Source organism: Delphinapterus leucas, chromosome 15 (assembly GCF_059928025.1).
Source record: "Delphinapterus leucas isolate spDelLeu-1000000601 "Yukka" chromosome 15, BTC_Dleu_Yukka2, whole genome shotgun sequence".
NCBI lineage: Eukaryota > Metazoa > Chordata > Mammalia > Artiodactyla > Monodontidae > Delphinapterus > Delphinapterus leucas.
In genome coordinates, this window is record NC_143143.1 from 73837111 (window position 1) to 73862094 (window position 24984).

Here is a 24984-nt window from a genome sequence, read left to right on the forward strand (position 1 = left end):
TGGTAGAAGTCTCTTTATTCCATGTTCAGGACCAAAGGCCCAACCCTGGATGGTAACTCCTGCCTCAGGAGTCGGGGGAGAAGGGAGATCCTTGAAGCCCCAGACCAAGCTGGTACCTCTGGCTACAGCTTTGAGTCCCGGGGCTTCACTCGGATCACGCCCTCCTGGGCACAGGACATAGCCAGGACCCCGTCCCGACGCCACAGCCGCCCATGAACTAGGCCCCGGGAGCCACCTGCGAAGATAAGGGAGAGAACTGTTTCCTTCCACCCAGCCAAATGCCCTCCTTGAAAAACGTACAACTCAGGTTGGACCACCCCATGCCAGGGTACGCTCAGTGTTGTGGTCACTCCCAATCTCCAAGCACCCTTTTAGGAGCCTATTATGGTTGGTCATCAGGGGTAACTCCTCCCATGGGAATCCCACTTGATGGTTTAAAAGCACTTTCACATATCTGCTGGCTTCCTCAAAAAAATCCCAAGGGGATACGTTCTGAGAACAGTCTGGTTCAGTAGCTCAGCTAACCAGATCTGCCCCACTTCTGGCCACCTGTGTGAGGAAACCCATCAGTTCCCCCCTTTTTTTTTTTTTGCGGTACACGGGCCTCTCACCATTGTGGCCTCTCCCGTTGCGGAGCACAGGCTCTGGACGCGCAGGCTCAGCAGCCATGGCTCACGGGCCCAGCCGCTCCGCGGCATGTGGGATCTTCCCGGACTGGGGCGTGAACCCGTGTCCCCTGCATCGGCAGGCGGACTCCCACCACTGCGCCACCAGGGAAGTCCCCATCAGTTCCCTTTATAATAAATCAAACCAGGCCCTCCAGGCTGGTAATTCGTTCAAACAAACAAACCAACAAAAAAACCCCCCACCTCCATCCCCACAGGGACAAAGGGGCTCGGAGGACAGGACGTGGAGCCGTGAGGCCTGGCCACCCCCCTCCCCACGTGGAGATTCTCCCTTGCTAGCCCAGGGCCTTAGTCTGATTATTTAGGAAGGGAACTGCTGGTTTCTCTTATATGCAGAACAGCTCACTTAGGCCTTGTCCCATGTTCCAGATGATGCCAGTCAAATCCAGAGAGGCTCAGGAACTTGGCCTTAAGGCTCAGGCCAAACATGAACCCAAGAGTCCTAACTTCAAGTGGTGGCTCCTTTACTGTGATGCTGTCGGTGCTCAAGAGCCCCCCTTCCCTGAGTATAAGAAGTCCCTCAAGTTTTGTCCCTGGTTCACGAAGCAAGGCTTTTCTTTGTTTGAAATGCACTTCCTTGGAAAGGAACCCAGGGCTCTGAGACTAGGCACTGATGAACGAGTCTGGGTTTCTCTCAACACTATAAGGAGTATCCAAGCAGTGGGGCCCTTAGAGAATGCTGAGTGCCCTGACCCTCAACCAGGTTAATTGTCAGAATCACTTAGGGAGCTTTTTTCTTTTTTTAATTTTTTGACTGCGCCGTGCAGCATGTGGGATCTTAGTTCCCCGACCAGGGATCAAACCTGGGCCCCTTGCAGTGAAAGCACGGAGTCTTAACCACTGGACCGCCAGGGAAGTCCTGGGAGCTTCTTAAAAATACTTTCCTGGACCTCATCCAAGATCTGCAGAGTCAGAATCTTAGGGATGGAATCTGAGAACGTTCTGAAAAAGCTCCCCCAAGTGGTGGTCTGATGGGCCACCAGCTTTGGATACCTCTGTTTTAATGCAACCCTATTTGTTGAGATGGGGAAACAGGCTCAGAGAGGAGATGGGACTTGCCCAAGATCACACAGGTAATCTGAAGTGGTTCTGGGACTAGAACTGAGTCTCTGAGATAAACTGAATCATATTCCCAGCATGTTACAGAAATTAAGAGCTGAGCAGGTGTCCCATCCTCAGGCCTCACCCTGTCATTTTGAAGACAAGGACACCACAGCCTACGGAAGCAGAAGAGGAAGTGAGTGATCTGTGTGGTGCTCCATAGAAAGTGGGTGGGGGACAGCATCACCCAAGAAAGCAGGCTCCCTGCCCTCCCAGGGTCAGCACCCTCATCCCCCATGGTCCCACACTCACCGGCCCAGGGGCTCTCACACTCATAGAGCATCCAGTGGTCAGCTCGGAAAGGGGCGTGGAACCACATGGAGTGATCCAAGGAGACCATGAAGTGCACCTCGTGCCGCCACTGGTGGGGCAGCAGTGCTGTGCCCAGGAAGGCATAGTCCGAGATATAGGCTGCCACGCAGCAGTGCATCTTCATGTCGCCCTCCCCTGCAACAGATTCCGGCCCCATCAGCCCTGGGCTCCTGGGCTTTACAGCTCAGGACCTGCAGGGAGGTAGGGAGAAAGGGGCTGCCGTGCATAGGTGTGCAGACTGTTCACTGCCCAAGGGCACCTGGCCCAAGTTGTGTGTGTGTGTGATGGGCGATAAGGGAGACAGGGATGGGAGGGGGGCAGGTGCAGGTGAGGACTGAAATCCAATCTTCAGTCCCCAAGTCTCCCACCGTGGGCCCCCGAGTGTCTTCTTCCAGTTTGCACAAAGGCATCTGATGCTCAGCAGGGGACCTGGGGAAGAACCTTGGCAAGGTGCCTTGCCTTCCCCAGAAAGGACCAACATTAGGATTACAGTCACCTGCCCGTTCTCCCCATGCAAAGGGCTGAGCCAACCTCCCCATCATGCAGGTAAAAACAGGCCCAGAGTGGGGAAGTAACATGCCCAAGGCCACAAAGGGCAAATGAGGTACAGGTCTAGGCCCCCGGAGAGCGTTTCCTTTCAGGCCATGGGGTCCTCTTACCAATGTAGCCCCGGGCTCGCACCCAGAACATCTGTTTGGGCTCCATGCTCTGCAGCTGGCTCAGAGTGGGTAGGTTTACCAGCTTGATCTCAATGGGCACCTCCCGGGCAGCAGTTCGGTTCAGCCCCACTCGGTACTTCTCTTGGAGGTTAGGGTCCCTGAAAGTAAAGGGGAGAGGGATGGGGAGACCCAGGAAGATGGGGAGCCTGTCCTCTGAGCCACCTCTTCTGACCCCTCTCATTCCTCCACAGGGACTCCTGACTTATCCCCAAAGCTCCCCTCCCCTCTGGCAGGCAAGACAGGATAGATTTGCATCCTTTCTTTGCCACTTATGAGTCCTCTGGCCTGGTGCAAGTTAGTCATCGCTCAGCCTTTTTCCCATCTGCAAAATGTGGATGACAGTCACCTACCTCATAGTAAATACTGTGGAGGAGACAAGATAAGGCGTATGAAGCCAACACATCATCTAGTCATGCGGTGTACCCTGTGACAGGCCCTGCTCCAGGCATCTCCCACACATGAACTCACCCGTCAACACCTCTGTGAGACCCATGCTGCTCTCACTGATATCTGATAAGTGAAGCAAGCACAGAGGGTGCAGGGAGCCTGCTCAGGAAGTGGAGGGGCGCGGGGTTCGGGCCCAGCCAGCCTGGCTCCTCGGTTCACACTCTTAACCACTTCTCTATTCTAACACTCAGGAAATAGGCTGCCCTACTTGGACTGACTTACCTAACCCTGAGCGACTGGGGACGCTGTGTTCCAGGGAGAGGAGCCCATTTCCAGGGAAGCCCCTTTGCCACAGTAAGGACACCCCTTGTGCCCCTAGGCTCTTCCCCGGTATTTCCGTTTCAATCCCTATCCTTTCGAGCCCTGTCTGACAGAACCTTCTGTGATGATGGTATGGTCTGTGGCTGCCCTGTCCGCTGTGGTAGCCACGAGCCACATGTAGCTGTTGAGGGCTTGAAATGTGGCCAGTGTGACCGAGGACCAGAGCTGAATTATTTCTATTTAATGTTAATTAACTTAATACAGCCACCTGTGGTTAGCGGCTTCCTTATGGGACACACAGCTCTAGATTCAGGGACCTTTAAGAACAATGTCCTCCTTTCATTTCTCAAACATTTTGGAGCTCTGACCGCATACCGGGCTCCGTGCTTATTCCTCTCTGTCAAGAGTGATGTAGCTACAATTTACTGAGCACTCGCTGAGGGCCTTGTTATCTTGTGTAATCCTCACAGCAGCCTTATAAGGTAGAAATTCTGATTGGCACCATTTTACAACTGAGGACACAGGCACAGAGTGGAAAAGCAACTTGCCAAACTCACACAGCTGGCGGGGGCAGAGTCTAGATTTGAACCCAGGCTTTTCCCAGGTGCAGATGCACGTCCGTTCCATCACACCGGGCTGACAGCCCTGACTGCGGCACAAGGCAGCGGGGCTCTCCTTACGATAGAGCTGTGAAGTCTGCAGGGCAAAAGCAGCCATTCCCATGTTTTAGATGAAGAAGCAGGGCTCTGAGAGGCTGGGGAGTCGAGCAAAGCAACACAGCAGGTGGGAAGTGGAGCCCTGGCCCCAATCTATAACCGAGCAGGACCCTGTGGATACCTCTGTCAAGTTTATGATTAACCTCCTTATCTGAACCTTTATTCCTTTTATTGTTCAAAACCTGTTCTCCTCAAGATTGAGGAGGGGAACTATAACGGAGCAGGACCCTATGGGGCCTTCCTGGGACAGGCCCTTCCCCCATATCCTCTGCTTTGCTCTCTGAAGTACCTAGATAACAGTATATGATGCACATTTCCTGAGTTGTTTTACAGATGCTAACCACACCCCCCCAGCCAAATGAAAGATGTTAACTACTTGATGACTGTGAGCGCATAGCCCCAGGCCTCCTGGAGCTTAAGGACTAACAATGTTAACTGCCCTCTTACCTCACCGTCAGCCAATCAGAGAATCGTGCACGAGCTGATCACACACCCTGCGACCCTCCTCCTTTACCTGGCTTTTAAAAATGCTTTGCCAAAACCCTTCAGGAGGAACTTCCCTGGTGGCACAGTGGTTAAGAATCCATCTGCCAGTGCAGGGGACATGGGTTTGATCCCTGGTCTGGGAAGATCCCACATGCTGCGGAGCAACTAGGCCCGTGTGCCACAACTACTGAGCCTGCGCTCTAGAGCCCTTCAGGGAGCTCGGGGTTTTTTAGAGCATAAGCCACCCATCTCCTTGCATGGCCTTGGAATAAGCCTTTCTCTGCTCCAAACTCCGATGTTTCAGTTGGTTTGGCCTCACTGTGCAAGTTGGGCACATGGACTTGCCATAACAAATCCACGTGACTTGTCCTGTGTCAGGACCCAGAGCTCTTTCCACTGCCCCACCATTTTTCCAACTTTATTAGCTGTGATTCAAGTAAGAAACCTATTTTACCAGGTGACATTCAAAATACTTAACATGCACTAAGGCAAAGGCAGCAGGGCCACAGCTCTGCAGCAGGACCCTCTCACCCCTGGCAGGCATTAACTCCTAGGCTGCTGGGTCATGGGTGACCCTGGAAGAGAAGGGGGACCACTCAGGGACTGGGGAGGTATTTACCAACAGTTACAGAAGTATTTCAGTATTTAAACAGTAGGAAAGCTGTAACAGTACCTGAACTGGATGAATAGGAAGCCCTGCATTTCACACCATGATCCAACACCCACCCATGGGCACACATGCTCTCACACACAACTGAAACTAATGTTTCACAAAAGGATGCCTACCCTTACTACAGGCAATACAGTCTAGTATCTTCTTTTCTAGTCCAGCTTCCCCGTGCCCCGCCCCCACCCCGGCCGTGCCTCATGGCTCGTGGGATCTTAGTTCCCCAACCAGGGATCGAACCCGTGCCCGCTGCAGTAGAAGCACAAAGCCCTAACCACTGGACTGCCAGGGAATTCCCTAGTCCAGCTTTTTAAAATGCTGGCCGAGATCAACTAAAGGACTCCATGGCCTGCTAACAGGTGGCGACTGCAGTTTGAACCCTGTCCTGGGACCTTGAGGTCTCTCACCTTAAATACTGGTTAATGAGGGCCTCGTGGCCAAGCAGCTCTTCTGGCGGGGGCACGGTAGGCATGGAGAACTGGTGCTGCACAGGGCTGGGCTGGGCCTTCTGGAAGGAGGCCTGGCAGATGAAGATGGGCCTGCCGTGTTGCACAGCCTTTACGGAGCGCACCGAGAAGCTCACCCCTGTTCGCGTCCGTTCCACCTGGTACAGCACCGGCACCTTCGGGTCCCCTGCAGCAGGCAAAGGGCACACAGCACACGGTGAGCCCAACTGAGCCCCGTAGGCCCTCTCACCATCACCATGGCTGGACAGGCCCCTCTGTTGCTTGTTCTCCATTCCTTTTCTGCTTGGTAGCTACTGACTGAGGCCTGATGAAGCCCAGGTACTGGGGAGAGAACCCTAGACCCTGTCATTGGGATGCTCCCTGTGCAGGTGGAGATCCACTCCGTCAATAGCACAGGACAGAAGGGACACTGCCAGATTCCCTGCATTCAAAGTCCGGCTCTGACACTCACCAGCTGTGTGACCTTGGGAAAGTCACTTAACCTCTTTGAGCAGTTAACGCATCTGTGAAATGGGGATCATCATAGTGTTCATACCTCTCAGGATTTTAATGAGGATTAAATTAGTTCAGAGTCGTAAAGTATTCAGAATAGTATCTGGCACGTAGTAAGTGCTCTGTGTTTGTTCAATAAAATACTGTCAGCTTTTGTCTTGTTCCTTCTGTGACTGGGATCTTGTCATGAACCCGGTACCATTCTTCTAGATCAGGGGTCAGCAAATCTGGCCTGCTGCCTGTTTTATTTTTGTTTTTCTTTTCTTTCTTTCTTTCTTTCTTTTTTTTTTTTTGAGAACAAGCAAAGGTTATTTATTCAGAGTTTAGTGCATCAAGGGAGTCAGCCATAATCACTTCCGCTTGGCAGAGACTCAAAGGCACACGGAGGAGCGGGAAAGCTTTATAGGGAAAAAAAAAGGTTTCAGGTATGCCCTGCTTGGAGGCTGCTGGCATGGTGATAGGCAGCCTATGGAATTGGTGATGTTTGGCTTTCCCCAGTTAGTCCTAAGTTGGAAGCAGGGGCAAAAATTAGGGAAGCTCTCAGTTATTCATCAAGTCCTGGCCATTAGGGGCTGATCATTACAGGGACTATGGTTTGGCTTCCTGGACTGGCTGCTAGAAATGGTGGTCTGACTTCCTCCAAACCTGACTTGTAGATAGTAGGGTGGCTTCCTGTGCTAGTTGCTACCAGCTGTGGCTCAGAGTTCTCTTTTTATATATGGTTTGGCCACTGTCTGATATTCATTCTCCCAGGAAAAGCCTGCTGTCAGTCCCTTCATCCCTAATGCAAATGGAAGTCAACCTGACCCTTCTCCTTCGCTATCTGTGCTCACAAGACAGGATGGGAGACACTGGCCCCAGCGTGAGGACTATTAACCCTCAATGAACAGGTCAGGGAGGGTTTTTAGAGAGAGTTTTCCTGGTGTCCCTGAAGTCCTTTAGTCTGAGTCAGACCGACCTTGGAGAACCCTGACACGTAGGTGGTAAGATGTCTTGGGGATGATCTTCAACTTTGAGATGAAAGAAGCAGGTCTAGAGAAGCATTGCTTCCTCCACCCCATCCAAATGGGGAGCCTGCCAGGCACTGGGGGCTCATTCAACAGCAATAAACACTCCTATGAAGCCCTGAAGCCCAGTGGGTTTGCTCAGGTCTGTTAGCCAGCAATGCCAAAGGGGCATTTTTAATCAGAATGGGGGCTCCTCAAGGCCAAAGGCCTTTGAGAAGGGCTTCCCAAGAGTCCAGAAACGAGACAGCTACATAAGCAGTCTGATTTCAGAGGCTGGGAAGGAGGCCTCCCTTCCCTATCAACGAAATAAAAAAAAAAAGCTGTCATCCAATCCTTGGGCTGCAGCTAAAATTCAGTATTTTCAGTTACTAGTGATTTACCTTTCAGTGTGAATGAGTTCCAGACCTGTTTTTTAAAATTTGTATTGGAACAGAGCTGGTAGGCTCTGCAGTATATTGAAGGAAGCGAGATAACAGTTATGGAGTGAGTGCATTAGTTATGTGGACCTGAAACAGACAGCCAGATACTTCTCCAGCAAAGATGGGTTTCTTGAGGATCAGCAGAGAAATGCAATATCAGGGTCTGCAACCACAGTGAGCCACATGCAAGTCCCCGTCCAGCAAGAGGAGAATGCTTTTATAGAGGGGAAAAGGGAGGGCTATAGTATAGTGCAATTGGGAGGGCCCTAGTAAACAAAGAGCCCATGGCTTTTCATTGGTTGAGTCCTTGCCAGAAAGGAGTCTTTTTCAGGGCATGAGCGCTCCCCCCTCTGGTCTTCCAACTCTACTTAATGGAGGTTTCTGTTTATGAATTTTTTTATTGTTGCTAAGGTATCGTTTCTCACGTTGGTCTCACATTAACTATGCAAAGTGGGTCTTATCACCATTGTATAGATAGGAAAACTGATGCCGTGGTAAATAACATTTTTTGGAATATGACCAAGCCCATTTGTTTACATACTATCTCCTATTGCTTTTGCCCACAAAACCTAAAATATTTACTCTGCCTTTACAGAATAATGTTTTTTGACTCCTGCTCAAGATTCTCCATGCTTTAAACCTATACCAAGTCAGAAAACACCTGTATTACATTCTTCTACCTATCTAGAGAAATACATTTTTTCTTAATTTTATTTTTGGCTGAGTTGGGTCTTCGTTGCTGCGCGTGGGCTTTCTCTAGTTGCGGCAAGCAGGGGCCACTCTTCATTGTGGTGCACAGGCTTCTCATTGCGGTGGCTTCTCTTGTCGAACACAGGCTCTAGGCGCGCAGGCTTCAGTAGTTGTGGCTCGCGGGCTCTAGAGTTCTGGCTCAGTAGTTGTGGCACGTGGACTTAGTTGCTCCGTGGCATGTGGGATCTTCCCGGACCAGGGCTCGAACCCATGTCCCCTGCATTGGCAGGCGGATTCTCAACCACTGCGCCACCAGGGAAGCCCTGAGAAATACTTTTTTTAATCAAAAAACAAACAAACAAAAAACCCAAACTGACTAACATTCTATACAGGGCTTTTAGAAAGAGAATTGATATGATAAATGGCCAAGGACCAACACCTCCACCTCCCAGTATCTTTTAATTAAAAATATCATTAGCAACATTGTAAAGCAACTATACTCCAATAAAAAAAATTTTTAAATATATCTATATATCATTGGAGCACCATCATTGTTTATAAATCTTGATGTACCTGGTAGAGGGTCACATCACAAACTAATAAGAGAGCTTCCCTTTTTGCCTTGCTGCCAGGAATCTCGGAACTAACTTTTGTGTAAAACTGCAATGACATGCCTTAGCCTAGTATTTTGACACAATTATTTCCCCCAAATCCCGTTACTACTAGCCTCCTGGCCCTTGACTTTTATTTATTATTACTTTTGAAAATTTTGTCCCAGGGAATTCCCTGGCGGTCCGGTGGTTAGGACTCCACGCTTTCACTGCTGAGGGCACGAGTTCAATCCCTGGTCTGGGAACTAAGATCCCACAAGCTGTGCGGCCCGACCAAAAAATAAAAAAATTAAAAACTTCCACAAGCTGTGCGGCCCGACCAAAAAATAAAAAAATTAAAAACTTAATATCCTTCTTAAAATAATTTTTTTGCCCCAAATGTTTTATTTTTTCCCATACTTAATTTTTTTGCAGACTATATTCCATTATAGGTTATTACAATATACTGAATATAATTCTCTGTGGTACACAGTAAATCCTTGTTGCTTATCTATTTTATGTATAGTAGTTTGTATCTGTTAATCCCATACTCCTAATCTGCCTTGACTTTTATTTTATTTTAAAAATTAATTAACTGGGGTTCCCTGGTGGCGCAGTGGTTGAGAGTCCGCCTGCCGATGCAGGGAACACGGGTTCGTGCCCTGGTCCGGGAAGATCCCACATGCCGCGTAGCGGTTGGGCCCGTGAGCCATGGCCGCTGGGCCTGCACGTCCGGAGCCTGTGCTCCGCAACGGGAGAGGCCACAGCAGTGAGAGGCCCGCGTACCGCAAAAAAAAAAAAAATTAATTAACTGATTTTTTTTTGGCCGCACCACACGGCTTGCGGGATCTTAGTTCCCCGACCAGGGATCGAACCCAAGGCCCTCAGCAGTAAAAGCACGGAGTCCTAACCATTGGACCGCCAGGGAATTGTGACTTTTATTTTAATAGTTCTATAATAGCTGCCAATTATTTTAAGCTGTCTTGCAGCCTTTCAAGAAGCAGATAGGGACACAAATAATTGGCGATTATTAGTGTTGGCACTCCCGGCGCACAAGCTCCGGGCGCGCAGGCTCAGCGGCCATGGCTCACGGGCCCAGCCGTTCCGCGGCATGTGGAGTCCTCCCGGACCAGGGCACAAACCCGCGTCCCCTGCATCGGCAGGCGGACTCTCAACCACTGCGCCACCAGGGAAGCCCTATGGGAGCTTCTTACATAACCTCTTTGGGTCCAAAGTTCCTTATACATAGCATAGTGGCAGGAATGCTGTTTACTTAAAAGGATTAAACAAGATAATGTACATAGCTGCGCACTGTAACATGCAAATTTTAATTATTCCCATAAGTTCATCATCAAAAAGTAATGATAATTACCATTTATGGAAAACCCACATCATGCCAGGCCCTGCACTAGATACTTTACCTGCAAAGACTAAGAATTCTTTTCAGAAACCAGATGATGAAACTGATTCAGAGAGATCAGGTAATGCCCCCGCCCCCCAAAAAACGAAACAAAACTGTCTCACTGGGCTAGAAGGATTACAATATCAAAAGGCCAGCACTTTTGGAGTTTACAACCAAATTGAGGGAACAAAGGGCGCATCTGTACCCAGCTAGCATCAAAGTTGAGAACGGGGCTCACCCCAAGGTCAGTATTCAAATGCTTTATAGCAATGACTGTCACGGAAGTAAAGGAAGTAAAAGGATGGGGAGTGAGGGGAATGGGAACGTAGTACGAAAAGGTGTATTTACTATTAACTATTTTATACTTGTAAAATGAAGGCGGAAACCCATTGTCTTTTTTAATACAGATCACATATAAAGTTTCATAAATTATTCTCAGCTGATGGGACCATGCAGAAGACAGAGACTCTTAAAATTGGGAGCATCTGCCTAGGAGTGAGATTTTTATGTTTCTCAAACGGGAGCATGGGTTTTAAAAGATTACTCTCTCCTTCATTTGATCCCAGAGCTGTAAGCAGCTACAGGGATCTTGCTTGGCCCCGCCCCTTCTGCATTTTCCAGGTGGGATGAAGGAGGGGTCGGGGAGGGTGGTTATACCTCACTCAAGGTCGCCTGGTGAATCAATGGCAAAGCTCCGACTAGATCCGAGGTCTCTTGTTTCCCGGGCTGGTCTCTTCTCCAAGTTAAGCTGCCTGCCTCAAACTCCCAGCAGAGGTTTCAGCACCCCTCTGAGGATCCAGCACAGGACTGGCACCAGAAGGTGTATGAAGAATAAAGAACAAAAGACCCACTGGGAACAGTTAAGCACCAAAGTCTTGTGCCACTGTGGGCCAGAAAACAAGTACCCAGTATCTCAGCAGGTATGGGGTCTAAGGCTCTTCCTGGCCCCAGGCCTTCTTCCTCTTTAGGCTTCCCTAAGGGCGATCAATTAACCTTCTCCCTCCCCCCTCCCTTCCCTCCCCTCCCCCCTCTACCTCTCTCCCTCTTTCTCCTCAGTCTGCTCCCCAAGGCCAGAAAGAAGTGGCTGCTGGGCCACCAGTGCTGGGGTGGGTTAAGGGAGGGGTTGGGTTACCTTTCCGAACAAAGTAACAGTGCAGGGAATGCACATGGACATCTTCAGTCACAGACTTGGCTGCAGCCACCAAAGCCTGGCCCACGATCTGACCCCCAAACAGCCGCTGGTTTGAGGGTACCCAGTAATGCCTTCCTCTGTGGGGAGAGGGGAAAAACAGGAAAGACTTGGGTGCTGGGCCATATCCCACAATCTTCAATGAGCCTCTAGTGCAGGATCTCTTAACCTGATTGGGGTTTGGGATGCTTTGAGAATCTGGTGAAAGCCTTTCCCCAGGCAAATATCCTAACACCACTCTACCTACAACTTCAAGGCCTTAAGGATGCCCCAAACTTCTGTGGATTTCAGTCAAGGATAATGAACCAATCCCCATATTTTATATTATGAGAACAGGGATCAGAGAGGGAAACTGACTTGAGCAACGTTACACACACACACAGCTCAACCATTGCCATCCTGAGCAGTACCCGGGTCTTCTGAGCCCAAGTCCAGTGTTTCTTCCATTGCCCATACCAGGGTAAGGCATAAGCCTCTCAAGCCCTTGAGTAGACCAAGATGAACCCCACAAACTGTGGGGGGGACTGCATTAAGGTCTGCCACTTACACCCCTCAACTTGACAGCCCAGTTCTTAAAAGAACTAGATTTAGAGCTTGAAGGGCCCTCAGACTTCAAGTCTAACCGCTTCAGTGCACAGATGAGGAAACAGGCCCCAGAGTTGAAAAGTCTTGCCCATTGCATGAGCCCAGTGGAGGATTAAGAATTTAGGTCTCCAGCTTCCCACTGCCCAGCCCAGCTTTTTTCATATAATGCATTGCAAATAGCCCTCCAGGGAGTTATTTGTAATTGGTTTAAGTGGGGCTAAGTTAATACCTAAGATAGCTTCCAATAAGCCAGGAGGAGCCTTGGAAGCCCAAACTATTAAATCCCCAGTTACAGTCAAGAATTTAAGCGGCATCAGGAAGGAAACAGGCTCAGGCCTCAGAATGAATAAAGAGCTACTAGACCCCACCTAGTGGTGGTGGGGATGGGGAATGTAAGAGGAAATTATGAATATGCAGGAGCTGCAGATAAGTTTGTGCCCTTGGACAAATCACTGCCCTTTCTGGACTGGCTCTCCCTGGGACATGATTCCTCAGGGGAGGCTGCTGAGAAGGATACTTTGGGTCACCACTTTTTGCCTAGATTGCCAGGATCTCCCAGGGGTGGGAATGCACAGACCCCCGCGCCGAGGAGGAAGCCGGGGCAGCTTTGTCAGGCACAAGTTCCCTCCCAATCGCAGCACAGGCATCTCGCGCAGAGCCCATCCTCGTCCAGGGGGGTACAAGCAGGGGCAATGGGGTGGCAGCAGGCAAGATCAGGAGCCTCTGACCCAATGCGTGGGTGCGGGCCCGATGCGGCCGGCTACCTGAAGAGATCCTCGTCCAGCAGCTCGAGGTTGAGCACGCTGGTGACCAGGACGCTGCGGAGGTCCCTGGGTGGATCGCCGCCGCCCTGTTCGTCCTCTAGGGCCTGCGGGGACGACATGTAGCCCACTTGCTGCCGGCCCGGGACCCTGCGCTCGGGGGAACACGCGGAGACCTGGACAGAACGCGCAGCCTCCAGCAGAAGCTAAGTAACCGGAAGTCCCCCTCAAGCCCTGAGAAAGTGGGATGCAGGTTATGATTGGTCGGTGATCCTGTCAGTCTTCGGGTGAGTGTGCCCACCTGCTCTCTAGCGATTGGAGAAAATGAGTGCCAGTCCGGGGAACCCGTGTGTGATTGGATGTGACAGTGAGGGGGCGGAGCCCCGGGACTGGCTAATAAGGGCTGAGTGTCATTTCCCCTCTGTCAGAGAGCAAAGACGCCCCCCAACCTACGGTAACCCTCTCAGGCCGAGGGCTTCTCCTGAGCTCCGTTAACAGGCCACCCAATAGGGGCCCACCCTTAAGGCGTCCTGGGCCCACGCCAGCCGGTAGACCCTCAGAGGTGACCTCTGACCCCTGGTGTTTATCTTGGTGCAGCCCCTGGTGTGGGCAGAGGGGGCGGCCATGGAGCTAGGCAGCTGCTTCAAGACCTACGAGGACTTCAAGGAGTGCTTCAGCGCCTACAAAAAGGAGAACAGGTGCTCCTTCATTCTCAGGGACTGCGTCTCCGTCCGCTTCCACAACCTCAACCATGGCACCTCCATCCGCGAGGACATCCTGTAAGGCGGGGGCGGGGGCGGGGCAGGAGGGTGGGGAGGAGGCCGGATGGTCCCCAGGAGGGCGGCCTGGAGGAGGAGGGAGTGCAGCTGGGCCCCTGTCTCTTTGAGGATTCCACAGGCACTTACTGAGCACCTGCCGTGTGCCTGGTGAAAAGCGCAAAAGCTCCATAGGCATCGCTTTTTGACCACCCGCTTCACCTTCCCTCACTCACGCCTTCATTCACAGCTTTTATGGAATCCATAATAGCTGCAGTTTGTCCCATTTTTTGAGCACCTGCCGTATCCCAGACACAAAGTATGGCCTTCACAAATAGATAAAAACGCCTTGACGAGAATTTTCTTCATCAGCCTTCTCTTTACAAAGCAGTAACACTGGTCATTTATTGGGTAGTTTGTTCATTCATTCATTCATTTGTTCGTTCTGTACATGGTTCTTGAGCTCCTGAGAGTTACCACCTTTTTTCAAACACTTCCCATGTCCCAGGCAGCGTTCTCTATTCTGTATGCTTTACCCCACAGGACTGTATTGAAAATTATAGGCAAATGTTATTTCTTCCATTTGGCAGATGAGAAGAGAAGCTTGGAGGCTAAGCTAAGAGTTGAAAACTCAATTGCCTTAAGGACTCAGGTGAAACATCCCAGTGTAAGAAAATTTAACTTTAACTATACAAAAAGGAATGATGAAATAACCAACACCAGGTGTTTGTGCTAGGGAGAACAGAAGTGTGAACTGGGCAAAATGGCGAGCAGGCCAATTAACTCCAGCTGATGGCTGCCATGTGAAAATGAAGATCCAGTGTTCCCAGATTTGGGACAAGTGGAGTCAGCAATCCAGGCTTTTTGCGAATATGTCCACTTTTTAAAAAAATCAATTCAAATGTAATCACACACTCTATAGGCCAGCTCAGTGAGTCAAAGTGTATCTGAGTTTGAGACCTCTGGGTTGAGGCGTTTGGCCAAAGCTCACTCTCTAAGCAGGCAGGCTGTGTTTTTTTCCCCTACTCTGAAGTCCAGTGCTGTGCTGGGTACAGCTAACATAAAGATGAATAAGTAACTAAACCTGCCCTCAAAGAGCTTGAGGTGGCATAGAGTTGGACTTAGGTAAACCAACTAGTATGTGATAAATGCTTTAAAAGAGATGTGCAGAAGAAGTGACAGATGCCTGGGAAGAAAGGGAAAGGCTTCGCACTGGAAGTAATGGTTTCTGCTGGGTTGTGAATGAAGGCACAGGGCTAGTGTAGAAGTTCAATGGTTAATATCAAGTATCACGGAGGGGTTTGACCAGAAGGAGCTGTGGAGCGAGGGCACAGATCCGTCAAAGAAGGTGGCATGTTGGAGAAACAGTGTGGGATGCCATGCTTGACAGGAGGCTGTGTCAGTTGCAGTTTATGGAAAAGGTCTGTAAGTACCATTGTGAGGTGTTTGGACTTTGATCTCTGCCGGTAGCATCGTTCTAAGCAGCCAAAGAATACCAAAAAATGCCCTGCTTTCAAACTGCTTGCAGTCCGGATAAAGGGCAGTAGCCTCCCGTTGCCCTCATGATTAAGTCCAGGACTGTTACTAAGCTGGCTGGCCAGACCATCTGACCCTTCTGACCTCCCCATCTTGCACCATGTGCTCCATCTACACCGGGTCTTACTCCACATTCAGCTCCTGTCCCAAGCCCACAGCTTCCTGGTCCTTGCACTTACCACGTCTGCTGGTTAGAATAACCTTGCCCATCCACTTATCTTAGCTCCCTTTTCCTCAAACATTAGTTGTTTTTATACTATCCTCTCTGTACTATATATCCTGAACTACAATTTACTTAACATTTTTCTTGCAATTCTTCTAATATTCAAAGAAGCTTTAGAACCAATCTAAGCAATAATATATAAGAAGTAACAGTATAGTGGCAAAAAGATAGTATATATTTCTAAATAACTATTAAATATTCTTGTATAATCTGAGGTCATTTTGGGCTACTTGTGGAAAACTCTGTCTTAGCTAATTGTTACTTTTCCTTCAGTTATTAGCATAATTTCCAGGAAGCCTTTCTTAACTCCCTGAAGATTAGGTTAGATGCTCCTACTCTATGTTCTGACAGCGCCTGTTACAGTTATTTGCACATCGTTAAGGAACACAGTTTACAGAGGTGTCCCTGGTTTGCTGAGCTCTTCCAGGGAGGGACTCTGGTTTACTATTTTTTGCATTCTCACTGATTAACACCATGCTGCTTGCATAGAATCTAGTCCAAACACCTCATAATCACGCGTAAACACCCTTCAGGTGGATGGTCTCCAGGGTCTAGCACAGGACTTGTCCTATAGCAGGCCTTAAGTAACTGTTGAATGAATGAGTGTTAAATGTGTAATTCAGCGGAACTGGTGCTGCAGGGACTCAGAGAAAAATCACAGTGGGCTAGGGAAGCAAGTGAGAAAGGGAGGCTTGAGCTGGGCTCCATAGATGGGGAGGTGTCAGGAGGTGTATTTGCTGCTCTAACAAATTATCACAAACATAGTGGTTTTAACAGCACAAATTTAGTATCTTACTGTTCTGTAGGTTAGAAGTCAGGCACAGATCTGACTGGGCTAAAACCAAGGTGTCAGCAGAGCTGCATTTCTTTCTGTAGTCCCTAGAGGAGAATCTGTTTCCGAGTCTTTTCCAGCTTCTAGAAGCTGCCCACACTCCTTGACTCATGGTCCCCTGCCTCCATCTTCAAAGCCAACAGTGGTTGGCGGAGTCCTCACATCACATCACTCTGACCCTGCTTTGTCCCATCTCCCTCTCTGGCTCCCCTTCTGCCTCCCTCTTCCATTTTTTTAGGACCCTGTGCAGATAATCTAGTATAATTTACCTTTAAAAAATCAGCTAATTAGCAACCTTGATTCCATCTGCAATCTTAATTCCCCTTTGCCATGTAACCTAACATATTCACAGGTTTTAGAGATTAGGAAGTGGACGTCTTTTGGGGGACCATTCTGCCTGTCACAGGAAGGTTAACATCCTGGATGGAGAAATGGTGTGTGAGCTAGTGCAGATATTAACATTGCTGTACTTGGAAGGCAGTGAGGAGACCTGCTTGGCTGGAAGGAAGATTTATGCTGGAGCAGTGTGAAAGAGAATGGAAGGGACTCAGCTAACAGATTAGAGGTTCGGATTGGTTTTGTTTTTGCAGGCTGAACAACTTAATAAATGAATTTGTTTTTGAGTGGTCAATATAGTCATTTAATTTTTTAAAAATTTCACATTACATCAAAGGGTCTAAAAGTCAGTGTCCCTTCCACTGTGTTATCCAGAGACAACCGCTATTATCTTCCTGAGATACCCGTGAGCCTGAACAAACATATCTCTTTTTTTAAAATTTAATTTTATTTATTATTTTATACAGTAGGTTCTTATTTGTTACCCATTTTATACATATTAGTGTATATATGTCAATCCCAATCTCCCAATTCATCCCACCACCACCACCACCCCCTGCCACTTTTCCCCCTTGGTGTCCATACATTTGTTCTCTACATCTGTGTCTCAATTTCTGCCCTGCAAACCAGTTCATCTGTACCATTTTTCTAGGTTCCACATATATGCGTTAATATACGATATTTGTTTTTCTTTTTCTGACTTACTTCACTCCGTATGACAGTCTCTAGATCCCTCCACGTCTCTACAAATGACCCAATTTCGTTCCTTTTTATGGCTGAGCAATATTCCATTGTATATGTGTACCACATCTTCTTTATCCATTTGTCTTTCAATGGGCATTTAGGTTGCTTCCATGACCTGGCTATTGTAAATAGTGCTGCAATGAACATTGGGGTGCCTGTGTCTTTTTGAATTATGGTTTTCTCAGGGTAGTATGCCTAGTAGTGGGATTGCTGGGTCATATGGTAATTCTATTTTTAGTTTTTTAAGGAACCTCCATACTGTTCTCCATAGTGGCTGTATCAACTTATATTCCCACCAACAGTGCAAGAGGGTTCCCTTTTCTCCACACCCTCTCCAGCATTTGTTGTTTGTAGATTTTCTGATGATGCCCATTCTAACTGGTGTGAGGTGATACCTCATTGTAGTTTTGATTTGCATTTCTCTAATAATTAGTGATGCTGAGCAGCTTTTCATGTGCTTCCTGGCCATCTGTATGTCTTCTTTGGAGAAATGTCTATTTAGGTCTTCTGCCCATTTTTTGATTGGGTTGTTTGCTTTTTTAATATTGAGCTGCATGAGCTGAACAAACATATCTTGTGTGTACATATGTATCCTTTTTTTTTGCGGTACGCAGGCCTCTCACTGTTGTGGCCTCTCCTGTTGCGGAGCACAGGCTCCGGATGCACAGGCTCAGCGGCCATGGCTCACGGGCCCAGCCGCTCCGCGGCATGTGAGATCTTCCCGGACCGGGGCACGAACCTGTGTCCCCTGCATCGGCAGGTGGACTCTCAACCACTGCGCCACCAGGGGAGCCCCATCCTTTTTTTTTTTTAACACAGGTGGCTGCATACTATTTATACACATCATTCTGCACCTTTGCTTTTCTCACTTGTCAGCGTATTTTGGAGATTACTCCACATCACTTATTACATTGTATGAGCCCTTTAATTCATTGATTTTACCAATCGCTAACTGAAAACTTTCTCCATGCTAGTGCCTGAGACACAGTGTTGAAAAGATAAATTGAGTCCCTGCCCTTATGGAGCTTCCCCTCCAGTCAGGGAGACAAATATTAAACTCTAATCACAGAAATAATGATTTCTTTAAAATAGTAGTAAAAGGGAATTCCTGGCGGTCCAGTGGTTAGACCTCAATGAAGAGTAGCCCCTGCTCACAGCAGCTAGAGAAAGCCCATGCACAGCAACAAAGACCCAACACAGCCAAAAATTAAAAAAAAAAAAAAAAAAAATATATATATATATATAAAAGAACCAAAAAAAAAAAAAGACAGGCTTTAACTCTGACCTTGGGCAAGACTTTTAATCTCCATGACACAGTTTCATCCTCTGTAAAATGAGAAGGATGTGGTGAAGATTAAATAAAATACATGCAGTTGCTGAAGCATAGCGCTCAGTAAATATTTGCCAAAGTCATAACTGTAGTACATGATGGAAAGTAGTAGGTTTTTTTTCTTAAATAAATATTTATTTAGGCTGCCCCGCATCTTAGTTGCGGCATGCAGGATCTTCATTGTAGCACGCGGGCTTCTTATGTGCGGCATGCGGGATCTAGTTCCCCGACCAGGGATGGAACCCGGGCCCCCTGCATGGGGCGTGCAGTCTTACCCACTGGATCACCAGGGAAGCCCCAGTATTTTTTTTTTAATTTAATTAATTAATTAATTTGGCTGCGTTGGGTCTTCGTGGCTGCGCGTGGGCTTTCTCTAGTTGTGGCGAGCGGGGGCTATTCTTCGTTGCGGTGTACGGACTTCTCATTACGTTGGCTTCTCTTGTTGTGGAGCATGGGCTCTAGGCACGTGGGTTTCAGTAGTTGTGGCTCACGGGCTCAGTAGTTGTGGTGCACAGGCTTAGTTGCTCTGCAGCATGTGAGATCTTCCCGGAGCAGGGTTCGAACCCGTTTCCCCTGCATTGGCAGGCAGATTCTTTTTTAAAAAATAAATTTTATTTTATTTTATTTTATTTATCACTTTTGGCTGCGTTGGGTCTTCGTTGCTGCCTGCGGGCTTTCTCTAGTTGCGGTGAGCGGGGGCTACTCTTCCTTGCGGTGCACGGGCTTCTCGTTGCCGTGGCTTCTCTTGTTGCGGAGCACGGGCTCTAGGCCCATGGGCTTCAGTAGTTGTGGCTCGCGGGCTGTAGAGTGCAGCCTCAGTAGTTGTGGCGCACGGGCTTAGTTGCTCCGTGGCATGTGGGATCTTCCCGGACCAGCGATTGAACCCGTGACCCCTGCATTGGCAGGCGGATTCTTAACCACTGCGCTACCAGGGAAGTCCCTGGCAGGTGGATTCTTAATTGCTGCACCACCAGGGAAGTTCAAGCCCCGGTATTTTTAAGCTGTACCACCAGGGAAGTTCAAGCCCCGGTATTTTTAAGAGTCAGAAAAATGTGTTGTGGGAGGTACTACTAAATGACCCAAAGTCCCAATCGACTGGGAGATTCTGTGATTTTATGCCCAGTTTCCCTTCCCATATTTTTACATATGGCTGTTGTGTTTTTCTTTTTGTTATGTCTTTGGGGGATTGCTAGTCTTCAAACCGTGAAGTATTCCAATGTCTCTCTCCATTGCTGTTCAGTTTAATAACTACCTTTTTTGAATACTTTTTTGGAACATGTTCCAGACATTCTGCTGAGAGCTTTACAGACATTGTTTTGTTTAATCCTCATCACACCCTTTGAACTAAGCCATTGTTATCTGAGTTTTCATTTTTCCATGTATCACTAATCACAAGGCTCTGTAGGAAAGCACAAATCTTGCTAACAAACTAGCCACTTTAAAAATTAGTCACTACTTAGTCATTCCTTCCTGCTTACCCTACCGGTTCCATCAACATCTATGGTAGTGAGTTTCTGGCAAATGAATAGATGTGGTAAACATAAGGATTATAAAATGCAAATAAAACTGATTGCAAACTGAAATTGCACGTCTTCCAAGAGCTGTAGGACTTGGTGAAGTCCCTGAAAGTAATATCACCTGCAGCCTTATGCCAGTTGACAAATGGAAAGGGAAATCAGCAGGACAATGATATGTACAGACGTGAAAAGCAAAGGATTTGCATAGCAAAAAATTAAATTAGGCCCTTGGCAAACGTGATAAAGCCCAGGAATATTTTGGTAAAATTGACCCTTACATATTGCAAAAGTAAGACAGGAAATAAAGTATCGGAGTGTTTGGGGGAGATATACCAAGAAAAAAAAAGTTGATGCTTTAAGTGGTTCTTTGATTATTCTAAGAATTGGCAGATAGCTGCCATTATAACTTAAATTTCATTAAATATAATATTTTCATAATTTTCATCTCATTTTTTTAAAGATTGCTCAAATCTTTTTTTCCCACTAATTTCCTGTGAAATGTGGTTTCTGGCGAGGTTTTTTTTGGCTGTAATTAACCGAAAACCCTGACTCAAAATGCAGTATTTCTTAGCCCAGAGAAGGTGATTGTTTCAGCGGCCCAGGCTTTTCCCGTCTTTCCACTCTGCCATCCTCAGTTCTCAGCGTTGCCCTCAGGATGGCTCGCCACATGGCACAAATGTAGGAGTCACATCCAGAGGCAAAAGGCTGCCTGGGTTTCCTGCACATTTCCTATCATGTTTCTTTGTGCAGAATTGGGCCAGTATCCATGGCCGTTCCTAAGGAGATTACCTTAATTCGCTTAGAGTAGCCCCGAAGCACTTAGCTATGTGGGAGAGGAATGGCAACCTGAATATAATTGGCCTTCAGTTAGGAAGGAAGGAAGGAGGGGGCTAAGGGATGTTGGGTTGGCCACCAACCAATCCTGCTACAGCCTTTTTTTGTTTTTAATTGAAGAATAGTTGATGTACAATATTATATAAGTTACAGGTGTACAATATAGTGATTTACAATTTTCAAAGGTTTTACTCCTTTTATACTTATTATAAAATATTGGCTATATTCCCCATGTTGTACAATATATCCTTGTACCACTTAATCCCCTACCCCCTATATTTTCCCTCCCCGCTTCCCTCTCCCCACTGTTAACCACTAGTCTGTTCCCTTTGTCTGTGAGTCTACTTCTTTTCTGTTATATTCACTAGTTTGTTGTATTTTTTAGATTCCACATATAAGTGATATCATACAGTAGTTATCTTTCTCTGTCTGCCACAGCCTTTTAAATGAATTCACTTTTAGTGGTACTGATTATTCTTGGATCAGGTACTGATTATTCGTAGATCAGTACTCTTGTTATTTCTATATTTATAGATAAGAATTGGAGGCTGAGAGGAAGTGAAGTGACTTGTCCAAGTTCACATAGCTAAGTGGTAAAGCTGGAATTTAAACTCAGATCTTCTGGCTCCAGAATCTTGTTCGTAACTCAGGTTATGTTGTCTAAAATGGCTTGACTCCACCTGTAAAAATTCTGTTCATTGCTCAAGGTGCAATTTACATGCAACAAGGACACAAATCTTATGTGAAATTAATCAAAAGCTTTAGATCTGTTCCAATCCCTATAGTCAGGGTAAATCACTCTTTATTCAATTATAGGTATATTGCTTGTACCTCTATTTAACCATTCACTTAGTTTTGGCTTTACTGGCCATCTGTGTAATAATCTCTCTGCTCACTAGACTTTGAGAGTAGAGACTATCTAATTTGTCTCTGTAGCCTTCCGAGCAACTAGTATAGTGTTTGGTACATAGTAGGACTTAGTAAATGTTTGAAATTAAACAAAGGACTTGTCCAAAGTTATAGTTAGTTATAGTGCTGGGATAGAAGCCAAGTCACCTGACAGAACTCTCCCAGTGGTCTTCCTAATGTGCTACTCATGTTAAAAGGAGAATTTTCTGTGTCATGCAATCACTCATTTAACGTTCATTCAGGGTGTGTGTTCAGAGCACCTATTCTGTGCCAGGTGCAGTGCCAGGCACTGGGAGTACACTGGGGGCACAGTCCAGGTAGAGGAAATAAACATGTACAGAGAACATTGAAAGGAAGCAAGACTGGCTGACTCCCTTCTTCCAGATCCTGGCTGAGCGCACTTGGATGTAAGAACTAAGGGAGATTCAGAAAAGTGTAAAACCCCATCCCTGTCTTGAAGAGAGTCTATGCTTTCACCTGGGAGATAGAAATAAATACAGATTAAGATTACTACAGTGCTCAAAGAATTCTTACAAAAGATTTGTGTATTTCACTGTGTGTAAATTATACTCAATACCAGAGATTAAGGGAAGCAGGGGAATTCCCTGGCGGTCCGGTGGTTAGGACTTGGCACTTTCAGTGCTGAGGGCCCGGGTTCAGTCCCTGGTCAGGGAACTAAGATCCTGCAAGCCGCATGGTGCAGCCAAAAAATTTAAAAATTAAAATTAAAAAAGATTAAGGGAAGCAGGAAAAAATAACAGAGGCTTTAACCTAGTACCCTTTAAGTTTGACGTGCATGGTGCACGTCACGCACCAAACAAGGACAGTATGTTTAGAGATCTTTAAGGAAGTTATTGAACCTGAACAATCAAAGCGTTGAGGGTCAAGCTGAGGAGGGTAAAAATGAGAATTCAGAGAGGGAGAAGTATTTTGAAAGAAGACAGGCAACATAATGGTTAACTACATAGACTGTAGCCAGGCAGGCTTAGTTCACATCCCAGGTCGTCCAGTTTTAGCTGGAGGATTAAATCCCAGATTCTCATCCTCGAGAAGCTCTTTAAGCCTGTTGCCTCATCTGTAAAATGTGGATGATAGAACCCTTTTCTTAGTGTAAAAGGATGCATGTAAGGGGCTTACATGTAGCCTGGCATATAATAATTCTTAATATATGTAATAGTGGGAAGAAAGAATTTAAAAGACTTACCACACTAGATATAGACATGGAGAAGGAGGAATTAAAAAGAATGCCAATGTCTCCACCCTGGGAGGTGCAATCATTAATAGAACCAGGAAAGGTGGAAAGAGCTTTATGGTTGGCACTCACCAGTATCTTTTTTTTGGAAAAAAAAGATAGGTTAACAAGCATATACTATGAACACGTAAAGTCAATATAAAGTGATGAGCTAAGATCTTTGCTAAGATGTTGAGCCAGCAGAAGGGTAGGGCCCAATCTGAGGGCTTGGGGGAGGCATCCTAGGAAAGATGGTAGTTGCATGTAGTCCTGAAGGATGAGTTAGCTCTGAGATGAAGACAGATGGGTAGGGCATTCCAGACAGAAAGACAACCCGAGCAAAGGCATAGAGGTGAGACACAGTGTAGTGAACATGGGAAGTAGTAGACAGTTTGTCTTTCTAGGGTACAATAAAACAAGACAGTTGGGACAGTGGAAAACAGGTGGAAGAGTTAGGCAGAGGCTACACCGCGGTCACCCCTCGCTGGCCTTGCCGTGCTACTGGGCTGCTCCCTGAGCTGGGGACGGTGTTGCCGCCCTGGCACTGCGCACACCACAAGTGCAGGCATTTTCAGCCTCAGGCCCCTCCGCCCTGTTATTTCAGGCGTGACTTCCTATTTTTCTAAGCTTGCCCCACAGGATGAGCAAACAGGACCAGCTGGGCCAGAGTGTTTGGAAGGGGGTTGGTGAGATGCCCAGGCTGTGTCATGTCATGCCAGGGGCTGAGATTTTTTCCCCCCCTTCCCCGATCTTTGGGTTAGGACACTCTCTGGGAGGCAGGGGTGTGACCCGTCCCGCCCACCTGTGGTCCCTGCGTCATTCATCCATCACATCTTCGACAAGCATCTGCTGAAGGAGCAGCAGTGGTGTTAGGTGCTTGGAATACACTGAGGACTGACTTGCTCTTGCCAATTGAAAACAACCCCATCCAATTGGAAAGACACTGCATAAATGCCCAAGAAAAGGTCACAAGGCTTAGGAGCTGTAGTAACAGTAGATGACTTTTATTTAGAATAAATGAAAGGCTGAACCAGGCTCTGGGCTAAATCTTATGTCTGTGGCTTATTTAATTTTCATAACAACCCTAGTTAGTTTCATTTTATGATGAGGAGTTGTGCAGTTACTCTGCACACAGAGAGATGAAGTAACTTGCCCAAGATCAAACAGCTTCTGAGTGGTAGAGCCTGGATTCAAATCCAGAGCGTCAGCTTCCAGCATATCCACTGTTTAACCACTACCGCTACCCAGAAAATCTGCTAAGCCTTTTCCTTTAAATAAATGCTATGAATCTGAAGTGAGGAGCAATTACTGTGGCTTGAGGGCCTCCATAAAGGTTTCCTGGAGAAGGTGGGGCCTGGTTTGGGCCTTGAAGCACGGGTTGAATGAGGATAGGAGGGGAAAGAGCAGATGTTCAACTTAATTACTCTTCTCCTTTGACTCAGCACTTTCAGCCTAGAATGGCAAAGCTAGCAGGATCCTAAAGATCATCTAGCCCAGGGGTTCTCACTCTCTTAGAATGTGGACATTTTTCTTTAAGTCAACGGTGACCCCAGATCCCAGATACACCCTAACCCCCGAGGCCTCTTTTATTTTTGCTGCCTAGAGGAGAAGGCAGAGGAGGCAATGGCTCCCTAAAGGCAGGAATGAAGGGGCCACTTTAAACAGTGAGTAACCGGCTCTGCTGCTGCCTCTTACCTATTTTCCCTTGTATCTTTGCCTCAGATCGAATTGTTGACAACG

General features: G+C 47.4%; 2 protein-coding genes across 3 annotated transcripts in view; one reads left to right on the forward strand and one right to left on the reverse strand.

The window, feature by feature from the left end:
• On the reverse strand, nucleotides 1-13212 carry ACOT8 (acyl-CoA thioesterase 8). Its single transcript, XM_022564990.3, has 6 exons — nucleotides 13001-13212; nucleotides 11595-11731; nucleotides 5803-6028; nucleotides 2759-2916; nucleotides 2040-2234; nucleotides 1-235 (listed from the first exon to the last, which is right to left on the reverse strand). The coding sequence occupies exons 1-6, from the start codon at nucleotides 13117-13119 to the stop codon at nucleotides 123-125; spliced, it is 948 nt and encodes a 315-aa protein (XP_022420698.1). The 5' UTR covers nucleotides 13120-13212; the 3' UTR covers nucleotides 1-122.
• The window catches only part of ZSWIM3 (zinc finger SWIM-type containing 3), a 16734-nt gene continuing 4902 nt past the window's right edge, over nucleotides 13153-24984 (forward strand). For both annotated transcript variants that reach the window (XR_016387931.1, XM_022564983.3), the window contains exon 1: nucleotides 13153-13776. Coding sequence is in view for 1 of the 2 variants with exons in the window: in XM_022564983.3 (XP_022420691.1) it covers nucleotides 13622-13776 (155 nt within the window). In the remaining variant the exon portion in view is untranslated. The remainder of the gene's footprint in view (nucleotides 13777-24984) is intronic.